At 53.1% G+C, this 27,421-nt stretch overlaps 1 protein-coding gene across 7 annotated transcripts in view; it reads right to left on the bottom strand.

Moving 5' to 3' along the window:
• Window positions 1–27,421, bottom strand: part of WSCD2 (WSC domain containing 2) — a 116,188-nt gene that overhangs the window by 53,645 nt on the left and 35,122 nt on the right. For 5 of the 7 annotated variants that reach the window (XM_027044002.2, XM_027044001.2, XM_053205711.1 and 2 more), the window contains exon 2: window positions 1,155–2,036. In XM_027044002.2, coding sequence (XP_026899803.1) covers window positions 1,155–1,533 — 379 coding nt within the window. In that variant the 5' untranslated portion in view covers window positions 1,534–2,036. Of the gene's footprint in view, window positions 1–1,154; window positions 2,037–7,446; window positions 7,595–19,495; window positions 19,648–27,421 lie in introns of those variants that run through there. The other 2 variants (XM_053205713.1, XM_053205712.1) reach the window with 2 other exon arrangements.

Raw genomic sequence — 27,421 nt, 5'->3', positions numbered from 1 at the left:
CCCCTGGATGGCTCCTGAGCCCAGTACAGGGTGGGACCGAAGCCGGGGAACGTGGTCCCCTGTATGAGTCCCTGCCACTAATCCCGCTTCCCTCCATGGCGGAAGAAGGGGTTTTCCATGAGCTGAATCACAGCAGAAGTGTGATATATGGCAGGGAACACAAAGGCTGGGGAGGTTTTCCTTCTGTCCTGATTGGTGCTGGATCCTCCCAAACCATCTGGCCTGGATTCCCAAAACATGCCGTGTGTATTCATCTCCAGAACTGCAGGGTTGCGGGCTCCTCCCCCGCATGCTGGTCAGCCGGGTGGACGTCGGCAGACTCTGGAAGGCGGTCCAGGGGCCAAGCGTTCAGGCCAGATGTGCCTCTCCCCAGCTGTACGGCCCTGGGCAAGTGTCTCCCTTCACCAAGCCTCAGTTTCCACATCTGTTACCTGGGTGGAGGGTCACACCCCTTGTTCATGAGGTATAGTGGAAACCGAGTAAGGTAACGCGCTCACAGAAGAAAGTCTTTTTCGACTGAAAGGCTAAGAAAATGCGAGGAAATACCTCCAGGGCAACGATGCCCTCCAACTGCCATCACCAAGAGATCTGTCAAGATGGGCCGACAGGCAACACGGTACAGCAGAGCCACGGCATGCCGTGGAAGCCAGAGCTCACAGAGTTCCTGAGCCTTCTCACGGGCAATGTCACTGACTAGCTATGTCACCGTGGGCTCTTGGTGCCTTGGTTTCCTCATCCTTAAAATGGGAATAACAGCACCTTCTACAGAGTTGTGGTAACAATTCAATACACATTAAAGTGCTTAAGTACCTGGCACATCGTAAGTGCTCAGTAGATGCTGTTTTAATGTCCATGTGTATTTATTTAACAAGACTAAAAAAGGCTGCGAGGAAATGTCAGACTTTGAACTCTGGCAGATGTAGGGTTCAAGTCCACGCCTGGCTGTTTACAAGCTGTGTGACCTTGGGCAAGCTATTTCTCTGGGCTTCAAATTTCTCCTCTGAAATGGGGACGAGAGCGAATCCCCGGGCATGTCTACAGCCGTGACTATATGGCAGCCGGTTCCTATTCAACACTGAAACCTGGTGGCGGTTACTGTATTCTTCTCACCCCCTCCCTTCCCCTTGGCCACCTTCCCTGTCTGCCCCTCTTACCTCGCTCCTCCTCCTTCTCCCGGACGATCCTCCCCTTGAGGGCTCGGCTCCAGGCTCCACCGTAGTCACCCAGCTTGGCCCTCTCGCTCCCGTCCTTGCCCTTGAACCAGGGTCCGTACCTGCGGGCAGTGTTCGAGGCTTCACCCGTGTCCCGGAAGCCTCTGCCCAGATGCAGGTCACCCAAGAAGGGCAGCTCAGCGCCTTCGGCCTGGACCCCCGCGGCGGGGCTGGCCTGGCTCTGGGAGATGGCGGGCTGGCCCACGAAGCCAGAGTGAAGGAAGACCAGGCTCCCGGCCGTCAGGTAGAGCACCAGGAAGGTAAAGAAACGCACAGGCTTCCTGCGGAAGTACCGCTGGAATTTGAACCAGAGCTTGGCCATAGCAGGATCATTCCGGACTGGCTCGCTGGGGCTTGGCTGGTGGGGGGTTTTCAGGAAGGGGATGGAGGGGGGCTGCGTTCCCGAAGCTTCCCTTCGGGATGGAACCCCTGGGGGTCTGCAGTCTTATTCCTTCCGCAAAGGTGATGCTTGGCTGATGCCAAGAGAATGGAGCCCTACTGAGGTCAAGGTGAGCTTCCTGGAGCCACAGAAGGGACCCCACACCCAGGAGTCAGTCCCATTTTCCTACATCTTGTTCCTCACGTCAGAAAGCTCCCAAAGAACTTGGATAATGGCAGTCGCAGGAGGATTCTGTTGGTCACCAGCACTGCAGCTCACTTTGCTCCTTTTCTTGGCTCTTCCGGCCTGTCAGGGCTGGATTCTTTCACCGAGGGCCATTTTCTGGCCCCTTTCCCAGCTGGGGGCCACGCTCGGTGTATCCACCTCGTGGAAACAGAGGCTGCCGGGTTTCCATCTGCTCACGCATTAGGGCTCAGGACTGCCACCTGCAAAACAGCACGGACACGGGCTTAAGAAGCCTCCTCACGGAGGCCAGAGCTCAAAGCGTTCTTAAGCCTTCTCACCGAGAATGCAGAGCCCCCAGGAAGGGAGGGAACCAATGGCCTGAAGCACCCAGCAAGTGCTTGGATGGAGGCCCAGTCCCGGGTCTTCTAGAACACCTGCCTTTTTCTGTAAGCCAAAGTGGGAATTTGGGGGCCTGTCTCCTCCTGGGCCCTCATTTTCGGACACACTTTACCTCGGACAAGCTCAAGTTCTTAGGGCCCACATTTCCTATATGTTTGTCAAACGTACACTGATACGTGAACTATTTTAAGCCTAAAAAGTACTTCCTAGGGTCCTTGCCGAATTGCCTGCTGGACCTGGCTGATTCGGAACCAGATCAAATTCATTCTTTTTTGTTGCTGTCGTTCCAGCAAATGCTTAGCGAGCACCCCATTATGTAGCAGGTACTGTCCTAAGCGCCGGACATAAAGCCGTGAACCAGAGAAACCAAGTCCCTTCCTTCACGGGGCTCACATTCCAGTGGGAGAGATCAAAGCCATAGCCCCTCTCCTCTACCCAAGGAAGAAAAGGAAAAGAAATCTGATTTAGCGACATAGCCATCACTCGGCATTTATTTAGCATCTACAGTCCGCCCAGCTCTGTGCCGAGCCCCCTACATGCGTCAGCTCACATGGTCTTCCCAGGGTTCCTAGGGGAGGAACAATTTCCCCACTTCACAGATGAGGAACCTGAGGCCGCACAGCCAGTGAGTGGTCGACTTGGGAATTGAACCCAGGACAGTCCAAATGCAAAACCACAGCTCTTAACCACTGCGTTTTTGACCCGGCTTTTGTCCTACACGGACTAGATATCACTTGGGGATTCAGAGATAGGCCCTGAAGCAGCAGCCCGCCTCCACGGCCTCCCAGGGACACTGCTCACTGTCTGACAGGGCCCCTCAGGGTGTGGTCCACGGAGCATCTGATGCATGATCACCTGAGAACCTGGTTAACTACGAAGATTCTGGACCTCTCCAGCCCAGATTTCTGGTAGAAGGGGAAGTCTGCAGGTGTAACAAGGTGCCCTCAGGTCATGGTGACGGGCACGGAGGGCCGAGGGCACTGCTTTATGAGTAAACGTTAAGGATCATCAGCCAGGAGGAAAACAGAATACAAATCAGAAAACCGAATACTCCTTTTGGCTGCTGCGATTTCATGTTATCACCAGCAGGGGGCCTCGTGACAGTCTTGGCCAATGTACAGGACTAACTGGCAGCCAATGGCTGATCTGAATGGTAACAGCCCCTCCGGAATGCAGACAGTGGCATGGGAGTTTAACTGTGGTTCAGGGGAGATGCCATCAGTAGTCCATACGCCATCCCATTCATTCAGGTACTAAGTGCTAAGCACCTACTATGCAGTTATTGTGCTAGGCACTTGGAATAGATAAGTGAAAAAAAAAAAAAAGCTCCAAATTTTTGTGGGGTCAAACTACCCGTTTCTCCATCGCTCCGTCTATCTGTCCACCACTTTAACCCATCCATCAGTCCACCTGCCCACCCATCAAGTCACAATCTATCCATCCATCCACTGTCCATTCCTTCATCCATCCATCAATCCACCTGCCCGTCCGTCCATCCATCCACCATTCGTCTGTTCATTAATCCACTCGTTCACCTACCCGTCCATCCAGACCGCTGCAGCCCATGCAACCATACCGCTCTCCCCCACCCATCCTTCCATCCGTTCAAAAATGTGCATTGCTTGCCTACTGTGTGTGCTTGGGATACTGAAATAAATAATCCAGAGTCCCCCTTTCAGAGAATTCAGAGTCTGCCGAGGGAGATAGCAACTCTAAACCACCACTGTACGAAATCACTGCACTAGATCGTGCTAAATCCTGTAGTAGATGTAGAAGATACAGAACAGCAATTAATAGCTAATGTTTACTGAGCACTTCACAGAGCCGACATTGCTCTGAACACATACATACTCTGAATCCTTGCAACATTTCTACGAGGGAGATCTGTAACCGTTTTACAGAGGAGAGAAACGAGGCTCAGAGAGATTAAGTAATTTACCCAGGGCCACATAGTTGGCGGGGGGGGGGGGGGACTTGAATGCCAAGTCCAGGAGTCTGGACTATGCTCTATCTGCGTGCATGCGGAACCACTGAAGTTTCAAGGTCACACTGATACTTTAAACCAGGCAGTGGGTGGTGACCCATGGTATTCCGTGGAGATCACACACACGCCAGATGTTTCTGCAGCTGGGCCAGGATGAGAAAAAGCCAGCAGCCATCATGGGGATGGGCAGAAGGACACCAGCCCTTCCAGAAGCAGACGAGGGCATGGGCTTTGGAGGTGGACTGACCTGGGTTCAGATCCCGCCTCTTCCACCCGCCGGCTTGTGGGACTGGGTCAAGACACCTGTTCTCATGAAGATCCTCACCTGTAACGTGGGTGTAAGAATCAAGACACCTCCCCCCAAATATATTTGCTGGGAGGGCTGCACTTAAAAATTTAGGAAGAGTGCCTGGCACACAGTAGGTGCTCAAGAAAAGCACCCCCTAACCCCACTCCTCTCAAGGGCACATGTGAGCAGCCTTCAAAGGCATTTGCCGCAGCAGCTCATTTGCTGCCGTGGAGACGGCAGAGATCCTGGCTGTTGTGTTCCCTGTGGCTTTTTGTCTCTCTGAGGATATTTCTGGGTCTAGTCCTTTTTTGTTGTTCCCTTCTTGTTCTTTTCTATTTCAACACATCTTTTCTCTAAGTGGGTGCCAAATGGGTTTTAAGAGGATAATGAGCTCATTAGAAGCTGGCAGGGAACAGAAATAGACAGAGGCATTGGTGGTGTGGGGAGTGAAGGGGACCCATCCGGGAAGGGACTGTGGGGAGGGGGGCTCCTCCAGGGGACAGGGGGGCGGTGCTGATTTGAGCCACCCACGCCACCTGCCAGTGCTGGGAGGGAGGGCACCCAGAGGGAGAACACCCTGGAACCTGGGCAACATGGGGGTGGGGGCGTCCAGTCTGTTCTCTCTCCATGTTAGCCCCAGCATCTGGCACACAGCAGGTCCTCAAGAGGTGCAGGAAATGAGTGAGAAGAGTCAGGGGACTGACCTCCCCTGGGGGCTTAAACCTAAACCCTGTCACCACAACACTGGTGACAGCCTCAGAGAATGACACTCAGGGCTCTGTGAAGGGAATACCTTTCGTTTCACAGCTCTGGGTGGTCCTGGAGTTCAGGGGGCCCCGATGAGCCACAGCCCCCCCTACCCAAGGGAACCCCAAAGACTTCCCTGCTTCTCACCACCCTCTGTCATCCTCTCCCCATCCCCAAGCCTCTGTCTGTCTCTTTCTCTCTCTCTAGACAGAAATCCTAACCCCAAAGCGAATGCGGAAATGAAATGAACGGCCATTTATTGAACACCTACTATATGCCGGACGCTGCATTCAAAGACTTTACAAACACGTTCTCACAAACTCCTCCCTCCCAGCAACCTGTGAGAGCAATGGCTCTCCCCAGCCCACAGATGGCACATGGACAATGCCCCCGGGGAAGGGGGCATGTGTTGGCCTCCACCTCCCCGTCTCCACTTGCCTGTTACACGTTGGAAGCCATAATCCCGTCAGCATCCTGTCCTGTCACTTACAGGAAGCCTTACAGAAATCCAAAAGCCTGAGCAGGGGGCCCGCCCTCCCTCTCTCTTCAGCCGGGCAGGGGCCCGCGCCTCTGTGAGCTCCACTCTTCTCTTGTGAGCCGACCACAGTCTTCCTGCTGGGGCCCTGGGAGGGTCCGGTGAGATGCCCACCCCAGAGGCCTGGAGTTGGTGCTATGAGCAATCAATCAGTCTCCATCCGTCTCTATTTTGCATGACAACCCCCTGAGCCTCAGTTTCCCCATCTACTCAATGTGGCGGATGACCCGATCCCTCCCCTGCCTCCCTCCCAGGGCTGGCGGGGGTTTCCACCACCGTGAGGGCAAGACGTCCCCCCTCTGCAGGAATGGCAGCATCTGGTTACTGCGGTTCGTGTTTCCAGCCGGAGCCTCGCAGCGTCTAAACACAGCCTATTTTTAGCACCAGAATGAACTTCTGGTGTTGAGTTGCGAAGAAAATAACTGGTGGGGCAGAGCTACCCTGTGGGAAGGGAAAATAGGAGGTGAGCCGGCCCCGTGGTGCCCGGGGCCCCTGGGAGGGGCCGTGGCGCTTGTCCTTCCAGATGGCGGGGGCAGGTGGGTCTGGCCAGAAGTCCGTGAGCCTGAGCAGGGGGCCCACCCTCCCTCTCTCTTCAGCCCCCTGAACTTGACTTGAGGGCCTCAGTTGACCCCGGTGACCATCCAAGCCTCTCCAAGAAATAGCTCCCCAGAAACCAGGTTTGTCAAGTTTGGGTTTCTCCACACTTCTGGGCAGGGGACACCCCGGGGATCTTCAAGCGACTGGGAGCCCAGACCAGAGACGAAATTTTAGCGCTGGCCTAATGGGGACGTCGGAAATCAGCAGTGTCTGTTGTTGAGCGTTTACTATGTGCCAGGCACCGTGCCTTATTTCCACCGTGCCATTTAATCCCCTCTAGAACCCTGTGAGCTGCTTATTAACCTCTCTGTGCCTCAGTCTCCCCATCCGTAGAATGGGGGAAACAGTCCTACTTGTCTCGTAGGGTTCGTGTGGGGACTACGCGCGTTTCACCGAAGCGTTACCTCTTAACGGTAATAACGCGTAGGGAACGTGTATGGTTTTGTGTGCCCAGCACCCATTTTGTTTTACTGGTAGAGGGACCCTATTGTCCTTCACAGGGCTTCTCCGTCATCGGTTCTTAGCCTGTATGGCTGGGGTAGCATGAGTTCCCCTCCCCAGCTGCTGCCACACTCAACCCTGTCGTCTCCTGACGGCTGTGTACAAGCAACGCAGGGTGCACCTATACCCGGGAGTGGCGTTCCTAGGGCCTGCTGTGTGAACATCTCACGACTGCCCTAAGAAATGCTGGTGTGTTTTTCCAAAGGGCTGCAGTGACCAACTACCCCCAGTAGCCTACGGGCGTTCCTGTTCTTCCAGATCGGCATCGTGGCTCAACACCGTCAGCCTTTTTTGGTTTTGCCAATCGTTGGGTAGATCTTTCACAGATTTTGTGTGCACCCCACCCATAGACTCAACTCCCAGATGCTACTTGGAAGGAACAATGGGAGTTGGGTGGGTAACCGCCCCGGGCCCCCTCGCCCCTGCGACAGGAGAAATGAAATGTCAGGCCTTGTGGATGCAGGTTCCCTCACTTTCCCCAGAGGGATTCAGCCTCAGTCACTCTCAGTGGTAGCGGACTGGAGCACCCCTTTGGCTTCTTCCCTTTCCCGTCTCTCTTCCCCACTCAGGGAAGGAAAGGAGTTAGTATGCCCTCCGCCTCGGAAATAAACTACTTACCAATGATTAGTGTGTGTGTCAACTACTTGGAATATATTGTGATTCATTCAAGCTTTTCCTTGTCGGTAGGCCTATGTGATATTTCCAGTTTTCCTCCCTCATAAATAAGTAATGCTACTATGAACCTCCTATAGGTAGATCTTTGTCCAGATTCCTGGAAAGCAATACAGGACCGCTCAATAATGATGAGACGCAGTTACGATCACACCCATTTTGCGGATGAGGCAGCCACGGCTCAGAGAGACGAAGGGACTGGTCCAAGCACACGACTTGCGAGACAAGAGCAGGGATTCAAGGGCAAGACTGTCGAAATCTCAATGTTGTGATGCAGTGGCCCACACCGTGTGGACCCCCTGAACAGCTAGAGCCCCTTACCCACTCCGCCTCTCAGCTGAATCCCAGCCTCGATGGAAGGATCCTTCCCGAGCTTGGGGACGTGGAAAACCGTCCCTCAAACACTTCTTCTCCAGGTAGTTTACTCAAAGTTCAACTCCTTTCATCAAACTTCCTTCTCATCCTTCTTGCTCCAGGACCAGCCCCTTGGCAAGTGAAAGAAGTTACAAAACAGCCCAAGAAATACCATTATAAATGATGACCTTGTGGTCACGGTCTTTAGGAATCTAGAATTTTATTAACCCAACTAACCCCGGGGAAGAACTTCACACCCCTACGTGGTGTGTGGACCCCCTCTGGGACACACCCATCCCCTCACCCGTGTCCAGAATATAATGACACCATTGCGTCCGTGAATGACACCATTGTGTCGTTCTCCCCAGTGCCTGGCCCACCCTGTGTAAAGGTGTGACGGGTACTTCACTCAGCACATACAGAGTTGCTCTGGGGGCCAAAAAAGTGGGATTATCGTGTCCAAGACTCTGCACATCTGTGTGTGCGCCCACAGGGGAAACCTTGCTCCGGCCTCCTAAAACCCAAGCATGTGCTGCCTTCCGCACACTCACCCGGCCGCCAGGAGGAGCCCCAGAGCCCCCACACTTCCTCCCTTCCGGTCCGAGGACAGGGACTCACCCGCCACCACCCGGCATCCACAGCTCACCATCCGTGTCCATTATCGTTCACCTTTCCCCAAATTCAAGAAAAGTAAACGAGAAGGCAAAGTGCCATTAGCTTAATGGCCTTTAACACCCAGCCATCTGCCATGATGTAATTAAATAAAAAAATCAAAAGGAGCATATGGGGCCCATTAAAAATAAATATTAAAATTTCGTTTCCCCGGGTAAATGACTCCAGTGCCTCCTGTTCCACGGGCAAACTTTATGGCCACCTTCACTTGTTGCAGAGAAATCAGGCTGCGCCACAGTGAAGAGAAACCACCAGGGAGGAACCACAGGAGGGGGTCAGACCGAGGGTCGGACATTTCTGGTTTGAACCTGCCCCAGCTACACGGCGGCTGAGATCTTCGGCAAGTGGCTTCTCCGAGACTCAGTTTCCTCATCTGCAAAATACGACCGATCTCCCCCCGCTGGTAGAAAGGTCTGAGGGTTATATGAGCTAACGTGTGTAAAACACGCAGCACCATAATAATAGCACGTGCTAGTATGTACTAAGCACCTACTGTGTGTCAGGCACTGTTCGAGACACAATTTGTTTCATCCTTATAACCTAAAAGAAAGGTCTCCTTTGTTAGCCCCCGATTACAGATGAGAAAACGGAGGTTTAGGAAGGTTAAGGCACCTGTGGTGAGGTCACACAGCCAGAGAGTGTCGGAACAAAGTTCACACCCGGGCAGTCCGGCTCCAGAGCCTGCATTCTGGGGAGACCCATAACGATTGCTCAACAGATGGTGATACTCTACCCCCCAACTCTGGCCAGCTCAACAAACCATCCGCCACCCCTTCTCACGACAATCCATTTGCCCAGACTTCGTCTCAGAAAAGGATGAAGGTTCAGTGACTTGGCTGTGGTGCATCTTGACCACCCAAGGTCGGCGTGAAGGACACATTTGGGGGGGGGCCCGTCTAGTGAGTGGCCTCTACCCCCTGCTCATGGAGGCAGCCCCAGGGGCCATGTTTGTACCGCACAACGTGCCCACGGGCACTGCTGGTGACCACAGGGGAACTCAGATATAAAACTGATCCATCAATGCATCCTCCCCCCGCCCCGGAACATGGAGTTGGGATTTGAAACATGACTATCTCTGCCCGTCACTTAGACTAGAAGCCGTCATCACATGGCCAAAGAAAGAGCCAAGAGAGGAAAACAGATGAGCACAGAGACCGAGGCAGAGGAGCTGAGAAAGTCTGGAGTTCCTGACCCACGGAGGGCCAAGGGCTGTCCTCCCAGGGTCAAACGTCTCTGAATGAGACTGAGATGTCACTGAATGACAAAACCTGAGCACTTTTCTTACTACGGTGCTGGGTATACAGCAGGGACTCAACAAGAGCTGAAGGTAGTCTTCAAAGGGCAACCATACAAAACTAAACATACTCCTACCATCTTACCATACGATCCAACAATCATGCTCTTGGAACCTACCCAAAGGAGTTGAACCCTTAGGTCCACACAAAAACCTGCACACAGAGGCTTACAGCAGCTTTGCTCATTAATTGCCCAAACACGGAATCAACCAAGATGTCCTCCCGGGGGTAAATGGAGAAATAAACTGTAGCACACGTGGACAACGGAGTATTATTTGGTGCTACAAATCGAGCTACCAAGCCATGAAAAAACACGGAGGAACCTTACGCGCAGACTACTCAAGTGAAAGATGCCAGCCTGAAGAGGCTATATTCTGCAGGATTCTGGAAAAGGCAAGACTACAGAGACAGTAAAAAGATGACTGGCTGCCAAGGGTTGGGGTGGGGGAAGGATGGAGAGGGGGAGCACAGGATTTTCAGGGCAGGGGAATATCCTGCATGATACCGTAATGGTGGAGACACGTCACCGTAAATGTGCCCAGACTCAAAGCATGTCCACCACCAGGAGGGAACCCACATGTCAACGATGGACTTCGGGTGAGAATGACGTGTCGGCGTAGGTCCACCAACGCCCCCGCTCTGGCGCGGACGCTGACGGTGGGGGTGGCTGTGCGGGGGTGGGGAGGGGGGTTTATGGGAAATCCCTCGACTTTCCGCTCCATTTTGCTGTGAACCTAAAACGGCTTTAAAAAGTCTATTAAAAAGGGGGGTCGCGGTCATACACCTGAAAAGGCGGGACCCAGAAGAGCAGATGTCAACGAGCCATTAAAACTCCGGGGTTGGGGGAACGAGCTGAGCTGCAGGAAGGGACGGAGTTGGGGAGGAGGGGTAAGAGGTGAAATGACAGCTCTTTTCCTCCAATGGTTTGATGAAAGGAGCCTGATCCCCTGGCCTCCCCATCAGACAGACAGCTGGCAGGCCCTCTCGGAGCCCAGATCACTTTCCTCCCCAAGAGGGACTTCTAAAGAAAGGCCCTAAATTCCTATCATTAAGCCATCTGGAGTCATCCTTCTCCTCCAGGAGATGCTCTGTCGCAGGTCAATTAGTGCACATTTGCATAGAGTTCCTTAATAGGTTGCTAATTGTCTGGGGGAGGTAATGGATGGCTCTGGTGGTTCTGGGCAGAATGTTTACCCACAGGGGCAGACCTACAGGGGGTATCAGAGAATAGGGAGAAAGAAGGGGAGCAGGGGAAAGGAGGGGAGGGAAGGGGAGGGAAGGGAAGGCATGGAGGGAACAGAGTGAACCCTTACCGACTCACATGCAGTGAAGGACAAGTGTTATTTTGTGAACCCTTAGGTTCAGGTGTGCGTGTGCATACTGGATCCTAGCGGAAAGTGCCTTTCTCGCTGTAGGTTCGTTGGAATTACTGGAAAGCCCCAGTGATGGAGAAAAGCATGGGGGGGGGGGGGCAACTTTGGATACGGTGGGTGCAGAAGGACCCACTGGGAAGGCGGCACTGGAGCATGGAACTGAAAAAACCAGAAAGGGGGCAGCCACGGGAAGATCTGGGGCAAGACGGTCACAGGCAGAGAGGACACGGTGCAAGGCAGGAGGTCGTACAGGGCCCAGCACATCCCAGAAGGGGGAGGGAGGCAGGGGCTAGGGAGTGTGTGGACCCCATCCCACAGGGGCCTTTCTGAATTACACTGTCACCCACGCCTGTTTCACCCACTGGACCAGCGAGGAGGTGGAGGAGGAGGCCTCTAAGGACCCTCTTGTCCCAGGGGGCTACGGCCAATGACCCAGTGGCTCTCCAAGGCTGAGCCACAGTCAAGGAGTGTTTGTTGACTAGCAGAGCTGAGAGCAGGCCGAGGTCCTGGCCCTTAGCGGGGATCAGTGGTGGCTCTAGAATTTCCTTCTAGGTGGGGCTCAGGGGAAAACTCTGACCAGAAGGGCAGGCTCAGGGCTTGACCTGACACCATACAGGATGGCAATCACTTGGATGAGGGGAGAACATTCGTCACTATCAGAGGTTGGCAAACTCTGACCTTGGCCAAACTGGCTCCTGGCCTGCTTTTGTCAGCCCTAGAGTGAAGAATGGCTTTTATATTTTAAAGGGTCACGAAGAGGAAGAAAGACAAGCAGCAGCAGCCAGCATGCGACCCCCAAAGTCTATTAATATTTACGGTCTAGCTCTTTACAGAAAGGTCTGTCAACCTTGATCTTTATCGGCAATGGAGGCTGACGGTGGAGATCACAGGGGAGAAAGGCTCAGGCCCGTCCCCAAAGCTCGAAGAGGAGGTGACAACGGGTTGGAAGGAAGTCTGGAGATCCTCGGCCTAGCAAACAGTCTCCTTTTCCAGAAGGGGAAACTGAGGCCCAAAGAAATTCAAATGAAATGACCCCCATCCGTGTGCAATGCCTCCCGTGGCCCTGAACCCAAGTGAAGGTTCTAGAAGTTGCAGCTCGTACTGTTACTACTATTGTTATTATGTTCCCATAGTAGAGGTCAAAGGATCCTCAGAACCAGTTACTGCTAGTCTGACAGTTTACAGATGAGGAACCGGAGGCTCAGAGAGGTTGAAGGGTGGCCCTGGGGTCACACAGCCAGGCGAGGGCCACACCGGTTCCCAGCCCACACCTGCTGGCCTGCAACTCTCTTCCCCATGCACACACCTCTCTCCCTGCTGCCCCCTCCCCACCCCCATCCCCACCATGAGCCAATCGACACTTGCTGGCTCCACACTGGCCAAGGCAGAATTAAACTCTAATTTAGGAACCTTGACGGCTTCCGTTAGCAACTCTTCCCGAGAGGAATTTTTCACCAGGGTTTCCCCTGCAAGAACCCTGGCTCTCACCCCCAAATCCTCCAGCCCAGTCTTTCTTCCCAAGCCTGTGTGTGTGTGTACACACATGTCAGTGTGTGCATGCCTGTGGCTGTGCAGGTGCATATGTGTGTGTGTATGTCTGTATAGGTGTGTATATATATGTGTGCAGGTGTGTGTATGTTTGTAAGTCTGTGTCTCTGCATGTATGTATGTGTGTATGTGCATGCAGGCGTGTATGTAGATGTGTCTGTGTGTCTGTGTGTCCGTGGGGGGGTGGTCTCTGAGCCCCCAGCCCCAAGCTCTCTTCCCTCACAGAGCACCTACCCCCTAGTCCTCAGAGCAGAATTAAAATGGGGGCTCACAGTCCATCAGAGCTGGAGGAAAGACCCTTCACAATCCCCAGGCCACTTTCCTCATTGACAGATAGGGAAACTGAGGCCCAAAGGGGGCGGTGGAGTCAACCAGTGACTCTTCCCAGACCCAGGCCTCCTGAACCCCGGCCATGAGCCTTGACGCCCTCCCTGGGAAAGAAGGAAAATGGACAAATTACTACTTACTGTGCACCTACTGTGTGCCGGGCCCTCCCAACGACCCCGTGTCACTGAGCCTCCCCAGTGGCTATCTGGCAGGCTGGCTTTCTTCTCACTTTACAGATGAGCCATCAAGGTGGGGGAGGGGGTCAGTCAACCGGCCAGAAAGCAGAGGGGTGAGTGGCACAGTAAGACTCGACCCCGGGCCTGTCCAACTCCAGAACCTTAGTCATATCATCCACGTGTCAGTGCCTCTGACTACAGGACCATCCTCTGACCTCTGCAGGCTGGAGTGTCCAGAAGGCTTTTCTCTGCAGAGTCTGCTCAGCAAGCTGGTGCCCCCTCAGCTGGAAATGAGGGCAATGAGCCCCTTCTAGAAGCCACAGGGGTCCTCAGACCCCGGTGGTATCTTCACCATGTCCTTCAGTGACCCAAGGACACTGCTGGCATCCAACAGAGAGACGTCCCCTCCCACGAGGGTAACTGCTGCCAGAAACTGACGAGTACTTCAGCCCCCTGGTTCACCCTCTGGATACCATCCAGAGGCGGCATGGGAGCACACACATCACCAGAGACGCACGCGTGCATGAACACGTACATCCCCACGCCCGTCACCTGCCCTCACGGCACACGCACATATGCACACACCCCTATTTCTCCATCCCCATTCGCGGCACATGGCAGGGACGCTTCAACCCAACTCACGGACGAGAGACAGCAGACACTAGAGACCTGCCCAAACACGTTTCGAGTTGCAGCTAAAGCCGGAAACCAAAGCTTCTCATCCTGACCAAACCTGGTTTCTTATCCCCTGGGATTGCCAAAAGAACAGAGGAGTGGACCAGAACACCACCCCTGGACCCCTCGGACTCCAGATTTACAGAGTGTAGTCTCTGGTTCCGGAGCTCAATTCTAAGATTTTACCCCAGTGCTCTGTCGTAAGATGGACTGTAACGTTCCCTGCCAGGATCCCCCGCGCCCCCTGCACCTGACATCCTGTGCTGGGATACCAGGGTCGGCTTCAACGTTGGTAGGTTCTCAGATTCTGAAATTCCCTTCTGAGCCCCAAAGACCCCAATCTCCTCCTCCCGTGCCAAGGTTGAAATTCTCCCCGGGAGACAGCCATGCCTCGCTGCCTTCCAGTGACCAGGATGAAAGATGTGCGCATGAATTATACATTTCCAGGCATCTCTAAATTGCTCGGCGATTACAGAACACCAAAGGTCAGCTTGCCTGGGGCAAGAATGTTCCCTTTGGCAGAGAAAAACAGCTGGATGGAAACTCACCAATGTACATAAAGACATTACCTCTTGCAGAGTAGGTGTAGGAGTGAGTGTGTGTGTGTGTGTGTGTGTGTGTGTGTGTGTGTGTGTCATTTTGCCTGTCTTCTCTTTCTCCACTACTGGCCGTGGTTTAAAGAAACAGATGGAGGGTGCAGGAGTTTTGAGGTCACCAAGACTTGACTGGGTATCTTGGCTCTATCACGAGCTCTGAGAAGGGGAGGAAGCCACTTATGACTCTTAAGCTGTAGGCTCCTCATCCATAAACTGGGATGAGAATTGTGGATCCCCGCTGCATGGACCGTTTGAAGGATTCTTCCAAGTAACACGTAAAATGCTTAGGCCAGGGCCAGGCACACCGCTGGATCTCAACAGGATCACAACTATTGTTAACTTCACGTTTGAATCAACATAGGCAGCCAAGGCTCGCCGGAGGGTGCATGGGTTCTGGAACATACTGGAGTCACTGAAACCCTCCTTGTCAGTTCATAACTCAAGACCACGGCAGGGCAGGCCCCTCTCTGAACCTCCGTCTTCCCAATCTATAAGATGCATAACTATGCCACTTCTCAGGGTCCCCCATGGCACCATCTGGCACCAGAAGACGAGCCTCACTATTGTTATTATTCTTCCAGCTAGTTAGCATACAGTGTTAACATTAGTTTCAGGTGTGTGATACAGTGATTCGACAATTCCATACAATTCCATACATCCCGCAGCCAGCGCTCTTCAGGCCAAGTGCACGCCTTCACCCCTGTCCCCTATTATTACCCTCAGCTGCCAGAGAACTGGCAGGCAAGGAGCAGGGCGAGGTGCACCTGGGGCGCAGAAGTTAGAACCGGAGGTGGCTCCTGCTGTCAACTTATTCGTGATTCTTCTAAAGGAGAGACCTCACCAGTCTCAACATTAATAGGCTGTTGCTGTCATGATGTCTTTAAATTTAGACAAACACCCCCCCCAAACACGCATCCACCCACGCACCCCCAGGAATAAATCTTCCCTGGGGAGGAGGGAGGAAGGTCTGTCTCCTTACATCCTGGGAGGGAGAAGGAGGCAGGGGAGCTGGCTGTGTGCTCAAGGCTGCAGCAGCCAGGCGGCCGGGGGGGCAGGGAAGCTCCTCTCCTCCCTGCCCAGAGCGCTGGACAGCACGTCAGGGCAGTCAGGCGCTCAGCCCTGGGGGCTCAGGGGCAAGGCTAGCACACTCAGCGAATGAAGCTGATAACCACTGAAGCCCGTGGGTTCGAATCTGGACACCGGAAGACAGGCGTGGTGTCCTGGATGAAATGGGCAGCCTGTCTGAGCTGGGGTTTCCTTGCCTGTAAATGACGTGGTCACAGGGCCCTTTCCCTGGGTGTGCTACCTGTGGGGTCCCGTGGGGGACCCCGCACTTGGTTTCATGCTCTGCTGCCGAGGTCTTGGAATTCGTAACAATTACCGAACAGGGAAGCATTTGCACTTTGCATGAGGCCCTGCAAATGACAGGGCTGCTCCCGGGGGGCTGTGAAGGTTGGAGGGAGCTCGTGTCTGAAACTCCTAGGCTGGTGCAGGCACGAGGTAAAGATTCATGTCTGTCTCTCGTTTCCTTTCCTATTCCTGCTCCAACCTGTCAAGCTCGTTCTATGACTGTGTGTCCCAAGGCAAGTGGTTTACCCTCTCTGTGCCTTCAGTTTCTCCCCTGGAAAGCACAAAAACAAAGACTGCCCAAAATGTCTTCTGGCTCCTCCTTACTGATGACCGCCCCCCCCACCCCCATTCAAACTACAATTCACTCACTCATTCCCTCAACAAGCACTCGCTGCGTGCCAGCCACCTGCCAAGCCAAGATGTGCCCCGCAGTCCTGACCCGAACCCAGGGATCCCTCTAAGGTGAGAGTCTATCCTGAAAAAAGTTCACAGATGCATCATCTCTGGGGGAAAACTTCTCCTTCATCACCTCAAACCACCTCTGCTCTGATCCACGGGAGCCCGATAGTCTCCCCCAGACCCCTGTGGCGGGGCGGAGGGTGGTTTTATTTCTCCATTCGGCAAACATTTATTGCGTATCTATTGCGTGCCAGGTGCTGTGGACCCACCCCTGAAGAAGAGGCGGCCTCTGCCGTCAGGAAGAGGACAGACGACCTTATTTTTTAGCTTTTAAAGTCTTGGGGGGTGGGGGGAGAGGGGGACACAGGCGAGGCACAGAGGGATTTTGAGGGGTGACGGATGCCTGTATATCTCCGTTCTGCAGGTGGTTCCACGGCCGAGTACACTTGTTGAAACATATTCACTGGGTGAATTTTACTGTAGGTAAATTATACTCAAAAACCTGCTTTTTTCCTGCTATGCCGGCCGAGCGACGAAGGAAGGGATGCTTCCAAGAAAACCAACACCTGCTCTCTTCTCATCCCCGGCTCCTGGGTGCTCACCTGGAGGGAGGGGGTGGCTGGGGGGGGGGGGCAGGGACAGCTCCCATGAGCACCTGGGTCCCCACGTGACCCTCCTCTCCTGGCCTGCTGGGCTCCAAGAGCAGGAACAGTCAGGGTTATTTTTGCTCTGAGAAGGAGCAGCCATAGGGTACTTTCTCCCCAGGCCGCCGCCACCCCCTGCTGGGTTTACGTAAAAACACATTTGCCCAGGGGTTTGTTTCTGCATTTGCCTCCGCGGACCGGATCCTATGAAACGTGGGGAGGTCTGATTATCTGGCTGGAAGCCGCTGATGGGTGGGTGAGGGCAGGCTGAAGGAGGGTGGTTCAGGCACGTGCTTCCTCCGGGTCCCACGGAGCCCTGGGGTCTCTGCGCAGGGGTGACAGGCGTGCTCACCGCGCTCACTGGTGCCCGCACCTGCGCTTCTCAACCTTGGCGTTACTGACATCCGGGGCTGGGATGATTCGCCATTGAGGGGGGCTACCCGTGCACTGCAGGATATTTACAAGCACCCTGGCAGACTTCTGCCTACGAGCACCCCCTCCATCAGTCATGACAATCAAAACGGTCTCCTGGGGGCGCCCGGGTGGCTCAGTCGGTCAAGCGTCCAACTTCAGCTCCGGCCCTGAACTCACAGTTCGTGGGTTTCAGCCCCGCGTCGGGCTCTCTGCTGTCGGTGCGGAGCCTGCTTCGGATCCTCTGTGCCCCCTCTCTCTCTGCCCTTTCCCCACTCGCTCGCTCTCTCTCTCGCAAAAATAAAAATAAACTTAAAAAATGTCTCCACTGTCAAATGTCTCCACGCAACGATTCACACACGCAAGCCCAGCTCAGTATCCCTCTACCTTCCAAGAGCCACCTGAAGACAGAATTGACTATCTTTCTCACCTCTGTATCCCTGACGCTTTCCCCAGTGCCCAACGCATTGGTATTTTATCATGTTTGTTTATTTTGGAGAGAGAGACAGAGTGCCAGTGGGGGAGGGGCAGAGAGAGAGGGAGACACAGAATCCGAAGCAGGCTCTCGGGTCAGCACAGAGCCCGATGCGGGGCTGAAACCCACGAGCCGGGAGATCGCGACCTGAGCCGAAGCCAGACGCTTAACTGACTGAACCCCCCAGGCGCCCCTTGACACAGTCACGTTTTAGAGGCTCAAAGCCATCAGCGGGATGGGCTGACCGTGGCAGAAAGAGTGACGTTGATAGTCCCCAGCTGCCTTGGTTTGGAGGACGCTGTCCGGTAATCAGACTCCAGCCACCGCGTGTGGATTTGAACCTTGTGCCAGGCTGTTCCCACATCACCGCACCCAGCCCCAGGACGGAGGTCTGTGACGGTCTCCATTTTACAGGTATGGAAACTGAGGCACTCAGCTAGCGGCTGGTAGAGCCAGGGTTTGAGCCTAGACATGTCTGACACCAGAGCCCAACGTCTTAATTATCCAACTCCACTTAAGGCAGCTGCAGCCTTCATTGTTTTTTTTAAGGACAAGACGGGGAATAAATAGTGACAAAGATTCTCTGCTTAGCGAAGCTCTACTCAGCCTTCCCTGAACTTGTCTTCAAGTGGGCATCTCTGCATTGTCCAATTTTAGCAAGAATCCGGTCAAGTGAGTTGAGCAGAATCCCCAGCCCCCATACCTGATCACCTTCAATGCCGGGCCCCCCCCCCCCATCCCCCAGGTAACATCTGATCACCTGACCCGCCTTCAGCATGAATCCTGTTGGGTCAGGTTAGCCAGAATCCTACCTTGTTCCCGATGTTTCCTAGTCTTCTATCCACTGACCACCCCCCGCCCCGACCCTGGGCTCAGCTGTACGTCCCCGCTCGCCCTGCCATGTTCGGGGTGGGGCTGTGCCATCCCTCGGTCTCTCTGCCCCTTGTTACCACGGTCTTGAATCAAATCTGCTTTTATCCCTCCAACTCAGCTCAGTGATCAAAACGCAGAGACCCTCCCAAGATGAATACGGTCAGGAGCGTGGACTTGGGTGTAAGACAGACCAGCATCCGAACGCTGCTTGGCCACTTACCAGCTCTGTGAGCTGGGGCGAGAGACCAAGCCTTGATTTCGTCATCTGTAAAATGGGGACAATGACAATAATGCAGCCCAGGGTTTCTGTAATGATTAAATGAGACAATGCTGTAAAGGGCCTTTCTGGAAAGTCCTGGAAAACATGTCTGGAAAGGTCTGGAAAACAGCCTGTGCACAATAAATATTGGTGGGATGGGTGTGCAAATAGGCTTAGGGGAGAATGGCCCCAGCTAAGGTGGAAACCAGAGATAGAGGGGAGTTTGCATCAGATCAACCAACAGGGCAAGCGTGTTCAAATCCCAGACAGTCCCCACCACACACACACACACACACACACACACACACACACACGCACACACACACACACACACACACAGTGAGCCAGCAGCCAGCTACTCCTCAATGGCCTCCTGCCCATTTGACCGCATCAAATGAAGGTCCGCTGTGTGTGCTGACCAATGACAGGCTGCCGCGTTGGGTAAGAGGCCCCTCGGGCCCCTCTGAATCAGCGTCAGAAGCCAGCTGACCCCCTGGAAACTACATCGCCTAATTCAGCATCCCCTGGCCCCTTCCAAACAGACACACCGAACACAGGCGACTCTGACCTGGTCTCAGCTGAAACCGCTCTTCTGGGAACCACGGAGAGGCCCCACCGTCCCTCCCAAGCCTGACCAAGGGCCAGGACAAAGGGGGCGGGGGGTCCAGGCCATCCGTCATAGAAGGTTCTGCTTCTCCTCGTTAATTCAAGAGCATCCACGGCTCCTGCTGAGCAGCTGAAGAGCTCTCTGGAACCTCTTTTCAACTGAAAACAGTAATTTGCAAGAGCTCACAATGCAAGCAGCAGACGGGATGCACAGTTGAACCACAGCCACAGCGGCCTTTCTCATAGCCCGCAGCCTGTGGCGCGGCTCTGAGGCTGGGCAGCTGCCACGGGCCACTGGGAGGGTCCGTGGACAGGAGGAGGGCACATGCTGACAGCTCCCTGGAACCAGCTGGGGTTTTTAATGTGAAGGGGCGACAAGCCTATCGCGTCTGGAATATTTTCCAAATAAGAAATAACCAAACTAGGGGGCTTAATACAACAGAAACGTATCTTCTCATAGACCTGGGGGCCAGAAGTCCACAATCAAGCTGTCGGAAGGGCTGGTTCCTTCCGGAGGTTCTGAGGGAGCATCCGTTCCGTGCCTGTCTCCTAACTTCTGGTGGGTTCTGGCAATCTCTGGCGTTCGTGGGCTCACAGACACATCAATCGAATGTCTCTGTCTCCACCTTCACGTGTGTTCCCTCTGGGTGTCTGTCTCTGTTTTCTCTTCTCATAAGGGCACCGGTCACTGGGTTGGGACCCACCCGATTCCGGTAGGACTACACCTCAACTCATGACACCTATTTCCACAAAAGGCTCAATTCTGAGGTTCCTGATGGATGTGAATTTGTGTGGGGGGGGGGGGGTATCACTTCTGCCACTTGCTGCTAGACAAGTGACTTAGCCTCTCTGATCCTGTTTCCTCATCTTTAAATAGGAATAATTTTAAGACTGTTGGGATGACTAGGTGCCATAATGCACCACTAGCAAGTGGTCACGAGCAAAGACTGCAGCCAGATGACCTCTGCCACCGACTTGCTGTGTGGCGTCGGGCAGGGTGCCTAACCTCTCTGGTCATCCGTTCCTCTATCTGTAAAATGAGGAGATTAACAGAGATCATGGTCCTCCTCCCCCTCCCACTGTCCCAAACTCTTAAAGGTGCCTCAAGGCACCACAGGAGTCCATGGGACGTCTTAGGATTTTTAAAACCCTAGAAATTACACACTAATCCTCAACAGTGGTACAACTCTGTGTTTGGGGGCTGGAATTGGATTAACTCAGTGCTATAGACCATCCCTCCTCAAGACAAGCAGAATTTCTCGAGAATTATTAGTGTCTCTGACGGATTTGTTTTTTTTTTTAATTTAGTGGGAAAAAAATCTTAAAATCATAGAGTTTGTTTAAGGAACAAAAATCCTGGGGTGCCTGGTTGAGCATCCAACTCTTGATCTTGGCTTAGGTCATGATCTCACGGTTCATGAGATCAAGCCCCATGTAAGGCTCCACACTGACAACACAGAGCCTGCTTGGGATTCTCCCTCTCTCTCTCTCTCTCTCTCTCTCTCTGCCCCTCCTGTCCATATGCTCCTCTCTCTCAGTCACTCTCAAATAAATAAGTAAACTAAAAAAAAAAAAAAAGAAAGAAAAATCTTTCCAGTCACAAAAGGGAAAGTAATACAAAGACCATTCTCGGGGCTGGAGAGGTTTGGGCTCCACAGGGTTGGTGCAGATCAGCTCATTTAAATTTTTTTTTTTAATGTTTATTTATTTTTGAGACAGAGAGAGACAGAGCATGAATGGGGGAGGGGCAGAGAGAGAGGGAGACACAGAATTGGAAGCAGGCTCCAGGCTCTGAGCCATCAGCCCAGAGCCTGACGCGGGGCTCGAACTCACGATCCGTGAGATCGTGACCTGAGATGAAGTCGGATGCTCAACCGACTGAGCCACCCAGGCGCCCCAGATCAGCTCACTTCAATGACAACAACACCTCTCAGTTAAGGACTGCTCACTCAACGCCAGACATTATTTTCACCACCGTCCACCTCGCCTCTCATTTACCCACAAAACAACCCTAGGAGGTAGGTGTTAGTACCTTCGTTTTACAGTTGAGGAAACGAAGGCCCAGAGAGGGGCGGTGAGTTGCCCAAGGGCACACAGCTGGTTAGGGGCTAGCTGGAGATCTGAATTCAGGTCTGAAACCCTCAAACAAGCTGTTCGATTGTTAAACTGTGAAATCTCACTTCACTGTAAGCCCTAGAACAGAGAACGGCGACATGAGCCGTATGCATCACCTAAGATGTTCAAGCAGCCACATGACAAAGGGAAAAACAGGTGAAACTAGTCTTAATCATGTACTTTAACCCAAAAATCTAAAATATTGTCATTGCAACATGAAATAAACATAAACGTTGTGGTTAATGACACCTTCTATATTCTTTGCTTCACACGAAGACCTCAGACTCTGGCGGGTGTCTTATACTGATGCGCATCTCAGATCACGCCATCCACACCTTGACGGCTTGGTAGACGCATGGAGCCGGCGGCCCCACAGAGGAAGGTGTCGCTCGGCAGATCTGGCTGTTTGTGGATTTGCAGAGCCGGGAAAAACGCTCTAGACGCATCCTACTCCAAGTTAAGACGCGTCACGGCTGCTGCTCCACTGGCCTCCTTAGGTGGGAGGCAAGGGAACTGGCGAACCGTCTCTGGCATCCCAGCTCTCCAGGTACCAGGTGACTCACCCCATGCGCCCCCAACCTCCAGCTCTCCTGCGTTCCTCACCCCAACCCTGTGGTCGGTCCCGGGCCGCTCAGCTGAGGGCCCGCCGGGGGGCTGACTGAGCCCAGCCCGCTCTGGGGCCAATCTGGGCTCACGTGGTCTTAGCCCGGGGACCCCAGGGATCCGACCGAAGGAGCTTCTGGCGGCCAGCGCGACTGGCACGGCGGCCCGTGCCCAGCTTTGAACCCAGCTCAGCTGCTCCTACTCGGCAGAGCTTGCCCCCGCAAGGACTGGGGTCCTCATAAACCTCCTCCTTCACAGGCTTGATGGGAGGGCCCGATCAACAGCCGTGAGGATCGCCTTCATCTCTCGAACATTTACGTCAAACGCTGAGCGTGTGCCAGAGATGTGCTATTTTTATTCCATTTTACAGATGGGGAAACCAAGACTCTGGGAGATGAGATCACTTGCCCAGCATTGCACGGCCAGCAGATGATGGATTCTGTGACAACAGACCCTTGTTCACAGGGAAGTGGTGGGGATTAAAGAAGTTAGTAAATTAAATGAAATCATTCAGAAGAGTGCTGTGTATCTAGCGTGCTCAGCGGATTTTGCTCCCGTCACCATCACCCCATCCCCATTCCCATCATCCCCATCATCCCCATCCCCATCATCCCCATCCCCATCATCCCCATCATCATCGTCACTGCCATTGTTTCATTCATCACGGTCACCATCACCACTGACGTTATTCCCATCAGCCTCATTCTCGCCTTCTGCCTCCCCACAGGTGCTGTGACCGCAAAGCAACACGGGGCACAGAGTGGCAGGGCTCACCTGGAGAAAGTAATGAAGTGACTTAAATCCAATCAATAACACACAAAAACAAAGGTCAGGCTGAACGATGGTTCTGGTCTGGGACACACACACACACACACACACACACACACACACGCCCTACACCCAGGACATCCGGTTTGGCCAAAGAACACTGCCAGCACACAGCGTTGAGCATGCCTCGGGGGAGAGACAAATAAGCCAGCCACCACGGGTCCCGTGTCATTTATTCTTCCCTTCCCAGTACAAGAAGGCTCGAGGAGCCCAGCCTCCATCTTTGGGCTTCTCGGCCACCCATGGGGGAAGCTGCCAAGTGAAATAACCTCCCTCGGGTCCTTAATGGTCTGCTCAGCAGAGGGGACCTTGTTTGGGGCGTTCTAGTTATTTATTGTTACCAGTGTTGCCAACCAAGTTTATATAAAGTCGCCGCAGGTTAAGCTCTGGGCAGAACCAAAGACGCCCTCTCTGGCTGACTTTGCTCTCAGCCAGGGAGGTGCCCGCTCGGTGTCTCCTTCCTCCCTCTATCCTTGACCCTGCAGAATTTACCAGGCCAGTGGCCTACCCCCAACAACACGCTGTTCTTCTAATGAGCTCTTTAAAGCCAGTGACACCGTGGTCATCATGGATTCGCATGCAGGTATTTGCGCGTCAGCAAGGCCTTCCTGAACTTCAAGGCTCTGGGTGGGGAGGGGCTGGAAGGAGCAAATCGTGGAATTCAAGAGACGGGAAAGGATTTTAGCAATGCTCACATTATTATGCACAAGCCTCCCACTCCCAGTTTCGGACTGGCCTTTCAAGGTCGGCATTGCTGGTGAGGACCTGTGGACAAACCCAGCTGCACAATTTGGGGCTCTCAGCAGAGCTAGGGGAGTTCCCTAGAACATCAGACCTGGGCCATTTAGGCCACAAGTTTTATTGAGCACGTACTACATGCTAGGAAATACGTGAGTAATGACAGAGAGGAGAGAACGCTATGAAGCCCCAGTTCCATGGGTCTTACATGACAGGGGACTAGACGCTTGATTTCATTAGCTCAATATTCCACTGAATGTCAGAACCATCTCGATTTTAAACTAGCATTTACTGAGCCCAGTTCCTGTGTTAAGTGCTTACTTAAGTTACACAGGGTAATGAACTGCAACAACCCCATGAGACAGGTACTGCTCCCGTTATCCCCATTTGACAGATGAGAAAACTGAGGCACAGCAAGGTTGACAGACTCGCCCCAACTCATTCGTTGAGAAGCTGGGAGAAACGGGACTCATACCTGGAAGCCTAAAGCTACAGAAGCACACGGAGGGACATTCAACCCAGTCTTGGGATGAGAAATCAGGCTGTGACCCCGAGACGTGCAGCAGTGACTAGCGAAGGAGGCGGGGACAGAAGGAAAGAACGTGAAGATACTGGCCCAGGGAGGGTAAGTAACTCGCACGAGGGCTCCAGGTCAAAGGTGGCAGAACAGGAGGAGCAGGCCCCAAGGCTTCGGCCTCCAGTCCCATGTTTTCGGCTCCCTTTTTATACCCTTGACCTCATGAGCCCTGCTCTCTAACCAGCTAAGCTAAACCAGGGCTCAGCAAGGGCCCAAAATAGCTACAGCTCCCAGGCAAAATTAGTGCCGAGTCAATCTTGCCCCATTCATCACTCTGACTCCAACCTTGTTATTTTCAGGCCACACGGCACTGGGAACGAGGGGGAGAGAGGGGGAGAGAGGGGGAGAGAGGGGCGGGGAGGGAGGGAGCGAGAGCGGGGTGCTCCTTCAATCCTACTGCGCTGCTAGGTCTCTAACGGAAAATCCGTCACTTCTTTGTCTCAGAAAGGCGTCAGGACACTCTGACTGCAATCCCAGCATCCTTTTACCCCTCGCTCCCTTCTTCCAGCATCAGTTCCCTACAGAATCCACACCTCCTCCCCCCAGTGTGGTTTGAGTAGGGCTAACCCCAGATCCAGCTCCAAAAATGGGTCCTGACTGGCCCAAGCCAATCGACATAGCCCATCTCCCTTTCTCACTGCTGGCTGTTTTGGGAATGGGCAGGTAATCTAATTAGAACCAACAAGACTGGCTGGCAGAGGTCCTGGTCTCCAGTGGATGAGGGCATCCAGGAGAAATGATCTCGGGTTCCTGGGAGTATTTTGCCACTATCGGAGAGCCACGGACTAGGGAAAGGTAGAGATGCAGACAAGCCAAGATCTGATGGACTCTGAGCCTGGATCAAGCCACACCTGAAGCAGGAAACATACTTGTGGATTTTAGTATCTGTGAGCCAAAATAAATTACTCTCTTGTTAGAAAGTCCATTCGAGTTGTGTTTTTGCCACTTTCTACATAAGGAAGTTTTACCTATGGCCGTAGCTGTTGCAGGATTTCCACACAGGATTTGTGAAAATCTGTGGTCTAGGCTGTGGGAAACAGAAATCTAAGACAGAATTACAGTTGAGAGGGAAGAGTTTTCTTTTTTTACTTGGTTTGTTTTTTTAAAGTTTATTTATTTATTTTGAGAGAGACAGAGAGAGAACGTGAGCAGGGAGGGGCAGAGAGGGAGGGAGAGGGAGATAATCCCAAGCAGGCTGCACACTGTCAGCACAGAGCCCGATGCGGGCCTCGAACTCACCAACCATGAGATCGTGACCTGAGCCGAAACCAAGAGTCGGACGCTTAACCGACCGAGCCACTCAGGCGCCCCAAGAGCTTTCTGAAACAAAGATTTGGGATGATGAGGAATCCAAGAGGCAGAATGGGCTCCGCAGAGATTTTAAATGCAGCCCATGGCTTCCTCAACAAGGAATAATTATAAGCATTTTTGTCTATTAAATGTCTGGCTCTTGCATTTTGTGCATTATCTAATCTGGTCGTTCTTATGTCTGGAGGCAGGGGTGAACATTCCCATTTACAGACAAGCAAACTGAGATCCAGAGAGATGTAGCATACCCAAGGTACAGGGTGAGTAGACCGTGGCACTAGGCTTGGAACCCAGAGGGGTCTGACAGGGACACCCCCCACCCCACATCACAGTCTCCCTGACAGCAGGTGCATGGGCAGCTCCTGTTACCCTCCAGTGGATGAGATTTAACGTCTGGGCCTGTGAACGAATGACAAAGTGTGAATTTCACCAGGACCATATTCTCCACTTAACCTTGGCAGGATCCCAAGGGCAATAAACACTCCCCCAGAATGGCAGAGGGCTTTGCTGAAGCTAACAGATGACTTTGCTTAGGAGTAAGAACCCTAACAAAATTGCAATGCAGGAATATCCTGAGTGTTGGTTCCCGCTAACAGCCACAAGATTCATGAGATGTCCCCTTCATGGTAATACCAAGGTCAGGGTCATTCAGTGGGAATGCCAGAGGCCTCTGAAGCAGGTGCCATGATGAGCCCCTTGTACCAATGAGGAAGTTGAGGCTCAGAGAGATGAAGTCACTGACGCAATATTACAGAGCTAGTGTAGGATTCAAACAAAGGTGACTTTTTAGGACTCCAGTGTTTTGCAAGGCGTGGACCTGACCTTGGCATGACAGAAGATTCCAACATTAACTGATATTCAATCGCCAAGTGAGAAAGTTATCCCTTTTTAATTTTCTTTCAGTGTCTCTGATGACATCTTGGGAAAGTCTTGGGACGCCCGGATGGCTCAGTCGGTTAAGCGTCCAATTCTTGATTTCAGCTCAGGTCATGATCTCACAGTTGGGACAGAACCCTGTATCGAGCTCCTCGCTGACGGCACAGGACCCGCTTGGGTTTCTCTCTTTCTCTTTCTCTCTCTCTCTCTCTCTCTCCCCCTCCCCCACCTCCTGCTCTAGCTCGTCCCACCCCCAAAATAAATAAACTTAAAAAAAGAAAAAAGAGAGTCTCCCTTTGGTGCTAACAGTTCTTTAACGCATCCCCAAAACTTGCCAATCTGCCATGAAGACAGAGAAAAGCGTCAGGGGCGTGGCCCCTGGCTGGTGACAGTATCTGGCTAGAACTGTTCAACTTGGTTTTCCTTTCATAAGTGTTTATCATGATTAACCTCTACTTAGGGAAAGTCTTATTGATTTCATATTTGCAGGTAAGTTAACTCCTTCAATGAGTAGTTTTTAGCAAAAAAGTAAGTCAATTCGAAGAAAAGCATGTAAATGTGGCAAAAATCTCAAAGGGAGTGTGCTAAGTTTGGAAGAAATCACCAGACTCAGCTGAACCCAAACTTATGTCTTACCAACTCAGCAAAATGGGGGAGGGGGCCAACACAGAAAGAATGAGTCCCGAGTGAAAAGCAGAGTGTCCCCCGCCCCCTTCTCCATTTGTACCCACGTCCCACCTGCTCTAAACCACCAGGTCAGATGATGCTCTCCTGGGCTGGGAGGGAGGGACCCTCGCACCTCCTTGTCTCATAATCCCGGTTACCAGCGCAGCACAGCGAGAG

The sequence above is a fragment of the Acinonyx jubatus genome, chromosome D3, assembly GCF_027475565.1.
Source record: "Acinonyx jubatus isolate Ajub_Pintada_27869175 chromosome D3, VMU_Ajub_asm_v1.0, whole genome shotgun sequence".
NCBI classification, from domain to species: Eukaryota; Metazoa; Chordata; class Mammalia; order Carnivora; family Felidae; genus Acinonyx; species Acinonyx jubatus.
Note: the sequence above shows the minus strand (reverse complement) of the source record. Positions and strands in the feature narration are given on the sequence as shown.